Genomic DNA, 6,101 nt, shown 5'->3' with positions numbered 1-6,101 from the left:
CAGCCCCAGATTGCAGTCTGGACGATGGGGCGGGGCGACACGTTATATATCGTAATATAATACCGAATACCGAATAGCTCCGACACAAGGGGCAGTTTAAACTTAAAACAGTGGAACGATTTAGGAGGAGGGGAAACATGAAGACGTTGTTGGTGCGTGAGGTGAGAGAAGCTGTGTCTCTTTTGGAAGACTGCAGTATACTGAGCGTCCACCTCTAAACAAGCATCGTTTTAACGAGACAGACTTCGTAGGACAAATGGAAACAAAACTTATCATGGTTGCTATGACAGCAAGCCACTCTTTAACAAGCGCGAGCGCTTTGAGTGAAAGGGTAACAAAGTCCCTTTAGAAGGGAATGTATGAGGTACATTTTAGGAGAGTTACAATGATGTAAAGAGAAAAGAAAATAGATTTTAAAGGTGTACTTTTAGTCTAATACTTTATTTTAATTATATATTATTATAATTATATATATTATTTACTCTGCACCCGTCTACTGAGGTACTTCAACTTGGGAATTAACATTACTTGCGTTTGAACATCATATTTACGGGCAAATTGGCGTTATTTATTTATTTATTTTTTTTTTGACATTGCCGTTGAAGCAAACAATTGTGGGTTGTGAGTGCCCACGAAGGATACACCACATGCATCCTCCGAATTTCAGTGAAAGAAGATCACATTCGAAGGATGCATTTGGAGTGTCCTGCTCGCTTTTCTGAAACGAGACAGCCTCGATGACGTATGCGGCCGACAAATGCGACCTCCGGAGGACGCATCATTCCAAACGAGACATAAACTGGTCGGCCCCATCGTCCAGACTGCATTCTGGAGTTCTTGACTAACTTGCTACTCGAGTGATACGAGGAATGCCGACAGACCTGAGTGATGAATTACAGTAACAGACAGAGAGCACGTGGGTAGAATGGCATTACTAAAGGCTTGAAGTCGCTAAATGAGCGGGGAAAGTGGCTCAGAAGTTGTTTTTAATTGTTTAAATAGGATGGGTAAACAGTATTATTCTCCTGTTTATTTCAGTTCAGTTCAGTTGCTATTTAAGTATTAAGACCCGAAGCAGCTCAAAGACGGCGTTGTGTGGTGATGCTACTTTTCTCAGCGCTGGTCAGGATGGACCAATCACAGTCGCCTGTGATTATTGGACTTGTGGCGGGGGGTATTATGTGGATGTTAGGTTGATCATTTTACATACTGTTAAAAATATCAAAACGATTATACTTTTATTGTCCAAACTGTTTTTTTTTTTTTTAAATTTTTTTAAGTCCTGATTTTTTAATGCAGTCCAATGGAACATGCTTCTTTCTTACCCGCGAAGCGCCCCCTGGTGGAAGACACATAAAAAATGGCAATAATTTCCTCCCAAAGATGCGAGGTCGCTCTTTGGCCCATATAAAAGAAGGCTGCTGTAATCTGTCGGTCACATGGCCAGCTAGTAATCCATTAGAATGTCTCATAACTGGTGGCTGCGTGTAATTCTTTTCTTTTTCAGTTGTCAGTTCAGGTTGTCATTAACTGTCATATAAGCAGACTCGTTGCATGTTGTTTTCCCTCTGCTGAGCATTTTGAATCACATATAATAAGTAAAAATCAGCACATTGAAAGTGGTCTCCAGAAAGAAACTGGATCCCATATGTTTTATTGTTTTGATCGATTGTCACAATCTATTTATGACCCCTGGTGGTTGATCAGCAAATATAGGGGTGGTGTAATCAAGAGGTTTAAAGGAATAGTTCACCCAAAAATGAAAATTCATGTCATCCCAGTTGTGTATGACTTTCTTTCTTCTGCAGAACACAAACAAAGATTTTTAAAAGTATATCTCAGCTCTGTAGGTCCATACAATGCAAGTGAATGGTGATCAGCACTTTAATGATCCAAAAATCACAGACAATCGTAGTAAAAGTAATCCATACGACTCCAGTGGTTAAATGAATTTCTCCAATTCTAAAGCTATATGATCGCTTTGAGTGAGAAACAGGTCAATATTTAAATCCTTTCACTATAATTGTTTACTTCCGGTCGCTCTCCAATGCGCATTCATGAAAGAACCGAGTACACGCAGCCTCTCACGTGATGTAAGCGTGCTCGCATGTTCAGATGAAAGCAAAACCAATGAAGCAATGAAACAAATCGAGTTGCACTTCTGACTGTACTGCGCTAGTTCTCGTGTGAACATGCCAATGCGCTTACGTCGCGTGAGACACAGCGTGAACTGGGTGCGCATTGGAGAGCGACTGGAAGTAAACAATTATAGTGAAAAGGACTTAAATATTGACCTGTTTCTCACCCAAAGCAATCTAATTGCTTTAAAAGACATAATTGTAAGCACTGGAGTCGAATGGATTACTTTTACTTCAATTGTCTGTGCTCTTTGGAGCTTTAAAGTGCTGATCACCATCCACTTGCATTGTATGGACCTACAGAGCTTAAATATTCATCTAAAAATCTTTATTTGTGTTCTGCAGAAAAAATAAAGTCATACACATCTGGGATGATATGAGGGTGAGTAAATGATGAGAGAATTTTCATTTTTAGGTGAACTAACCCTTCAAGATCTAGTCTAGTAACCGGAAGGTTGCAGGTTGGAATCTCACAAGATGCAAATCTAGAATGATCAATATTGTGCACAAGGCACACAACCACAAGTTGCACCAGGGGATTGGCCCTTTCAATAAATATATTATTATAGAAGTACAGTAGCTTCAAAAGCATCAGCCAAATTAGCAATATTGTATCTAGTATATTTACATGATGTAATGCAGTATTGAAAATGTGTTTTTAAACTATAGCTCAAAACTAAACTCTGCATTCTCACAGAAATGGATTCATTTAGTCATTTTCATTTAGTCATTTAGCAGACGCTTTTATCCAAAGCGACTTACAAATGAGGAACATCGCAAGCAATTTCACCAGCATTATGCAAAAACATTTCTTGGTCTTTGTTTTCAACATCCATTGTTTTTTAGGAGATTGTGGGATTTAAAGCCAACATAAAGTCAAAATTGACCAGATATTTATCCTAATACACATTACTGATGTTATTGTTCATGATTCATCAGTGCACATCATATAAAAAAAAAAAAGTTTGTCTTCATAATCTTTCAGCAAAATGTAATACATTGCTTCTTTCTTTTCAGATGATATCACCAAAGCTGTGGAGGTGGGTAAAATTACCAAAGTTCAGCCATGCAACTCTATGTGATGCAAGCTGATGGGTTCTTTGAATTGTTATCTGTTAGCCAATCAGCTCGTTCACATGTGACCTGTTAAGTCAATAGGTTCCCATGGTGTAAGCTGATTGGTCCTTTGGCTTGTAACCGGGTAGCCAATCAACTTGCATCTCTCTCTTTGTGTAACATTAATATTGTTCAATTTAGCAGATAAGCTGGTTTCATTGCAGCTGTGAGAGTTTTCTCTTAAACCCACCTCCACCCCAGCATCACAGGTCTAGATATGCAACATAGAGGTTGTGTGCAGTGTCGATTTGTGCAGCAGCATGTCATACATGCTCGATGCAACATGTCTTGTGTTTTGTCTAATTGTGCAAGTCTCCGTACTTGCTCTGCAGCAGCAACAGCAGATCTGCCTTGTCAAAACCATTTTTTTTTTTTTTTCTCTCATTTAATAACCTATTTCACTCAGAAATATGTCACATTACAAAAGTAAAATGGGTTACAAATGCAGTTTCATTATGACTTTAAAAAGAAATTATGGTTCCAAGTTTAGGAGGAGTATTGCTTTGTTGGTACTGAGTGCAAGCAATAGGAGAAACATTTTCCATTAACTTTGAAAGAACTGAAAGTGTCATTTGGGTGACTCCTGTGTGAAAGTTCGCCAGACTGAAAAGCAGATATTCCTGAAGTTCATCTAAAACATGCCTACCAAGTGAACACTCTGTGGAGGCGAGGGCATGGTCGAGCGTTCATGTGGAAAGAGAGTAAGTGATAAGGGTTCTCACCTGAGATGAATTGCTGGTTATTGCTTGTTTCTGTGTTCGCAGTGAGAGACGGGGGAAGTAAAAGGGGCCAGACCTCAGAGTGTGAGAGGAGAGAGAGTGAGACAGACACAGACACCTGACGCTGTGTGTGTGTTGATCGCCTGGCCCTCAACGATAGATTGAAGCTTCTCCTTAATCGTTTTGTGCATTAATAAAAAGGGACATTCTTGAGTTGGAATCACCGTCTCCCGCTTCCTCATTCCATTGAACTGTTACACACTCCATGGATGTGTACAAGTTTTCTTTAACCTCTTTATGGTATAACACTTGATCACTAGGGAATCAAAACTCATACACTGAATAACAGAGAAAACAGCGAGTCTCAATAAATATTTACATGGCTTTGATGGAGGAATCACACAAGATAAAAATACAAAAGATAAAAACAACACATTTTGGTTACAAAAACTATTGTTCTGCAAAAAATACAGCAAAGCCTCCTCTGCTGACCGAAACATCTCAGGACAATTCATAAATTGGACTTTGAACCCTGTAAAAATGTGAATCCTAAAACAGTAAACAACTAAATACTGTCCCTCTCACATTTACAATATAGCTGTCTTTTTATTTCATTTTTCTTTTTCAGAGACACCACTGTGATTGATGCGCCTTCACATTGTTTGCTGACTGTACAAAGCAGAATACAGCGGTGCCCATGTTGACAGAAACAGACTTTTTGAAATTTCCTTTGAACTAGTTGTGGTGCTAAGTCACCCAGCTGTCTGTTCGTATGCGTTTGACGGACGGATCTTCCTGGTCCTCTGTCCCTGGTGATTTTCTGCTACCTTGTCCTGGGGTAGCAGTGACCGACTGAGAGTCCACCCGCTGGTCCTCACGGTCGCTACCCTCATGTGAACTACCAGAAGAGCTGAAGCTCTCCACAGGAGAACGACCCACTTCATGTCTGGAGTTGGGCAGATGCATAGTGTGGATGGAGGTGTAGATACACTGGGCGGCATGTTCTCTAGGTAGGGAGATGGGCTCTGAATTGATGGTGATGGAGCTGCTGGAGGGGTCAGAGGGCTGTGTGCCTCTGGAAAAATAATGGCCATATCTGCTATGTAATTTGTGTCTCAAAGGAATAGTTCACTTAAAAAATAAAAAATTATGTGATAATTTACTCATCCTCATGTCATTGGAAAACTGTATGTTTTTTGTTCCTCTGTGGACCAGAAAGGGAGAATGTGCTGGTTTGAATGTGCTAAAGCACATGACTGAGATTTGATAAACGTTTTTAGTCTGTTCCTCACTCAAAGCTATTGTATGGCTTCAAAAGACTTGGAACAAAGTGCATGAGTAATATGGACAACTTCAATGGAGCTTTTCTGTCCTTTTGGAGCTAGAAAATATGTATCAAGTAATTTTTATTTGTAAAGTGCTTTTTACAACAAACAATGTTTCAAAACAGATTTATAGAACATTGTGCTGTAATGTCTTAAAGTCCTCATTGAGCATATTCCATGAAAAACATGTTTGAATTTTATTTTTATTTTTTTTAAGTATTTGTCTTTAGGCCCCCAGTAAGCACTGTGGCAAGGAACCCAAAACTCCATCAGATGTTAGTTCATTGAGAAAAATAACCTTGGTAGAAACCAGGCTCAGCTTGGGGAACCAGTTTCCCTCTGGCTAGACAGCATGAATATAATGCCAATATTAGTTATCTACAGTATGTGTAATGTGTTATCAACATCATCATACACTACTGTTATATGCAAAAGAGCAGCCTGGACATTCGGCTAAATATCTCCATTTGTGCTCTATGAAAAAAAAACATGCAGGTTTTGAATGACAGGAGGTCGAGTAAACTGACAGAATTTTCATTTTTGTGTGAACTGTTCCTTTAATACTTTAATAATGTAAATGTATAAATATAGAAGGAATTGCATGCTCATTACGGATCATAATGTGACACCACTCCTCTACATCTCCTCTTTGTCTCACCTCTGAGTACTGAACCCTGGCTGACCATGCTGACTATGTTGCCGTGACGGCCCTGATGCGATGCCCTCTGGTGAACTGAAGTCATGCAAGGTACTGGGCTCTGGACTGTTCAATTCATAATCTGTAAGAAAAGAAAAAAGAGAGC

The 6,101-nt window shown here is 39.5% G+C and overlaps 1 protein-coding gene across 1 annotated transcript in view; it reads right to left on the bottom strand.

Annotated features, from left to right (window-relative positions):
• Window positions 1-2,553: 2,553 nt before the first annotated feature.
• The window catches only part of LOC127444855 (myocyte-specific enhancer factor 2A-like), a 68,332-nt gene continuing 64,784 nt past the window's right edge, over window positions 2,554-6,101 (bottom strand). The window contains exons 9-10 of the mRNA XM_051704443.1: window positions 5,957-6,077; window positions 2,554-5,048 (exon numbers count right to left, since the gene is read on the bottom strand). Of these exons, the coding sequence (XP_051560403.1) occupies window positions 4,721-5,048; window positions 5,957-6,077 (449 nt within the window). The 3' untranslated portion in view covers window positions 2,554-4,720. The remainder of the gene's footprint in view (window positions 5,049-5,956; window positions 6,078-6,101) is intronic.

This window comes from Myxocyprinus asiaticus, chromosome 1, assembly GCF_019703515.2.
Source record: "Myxocyprinus asiaticus isolate MX2 ecotype Aquarium Trade chromosome 1, UBuf_Myxa_2, whole genome shotgun sequence".
NCBI lineage: Eukaryota > Metazoa > Chordata > Actinopteri > Cypriniformes > Catostomidae > Myxocyprinus > Myxocyprinus asiaticus.
The sequence above is the reverse complement of the archived record's forward strand: the minus strand, read 5'-3'. Positions and strand labels throughout refer to the sequence as shown.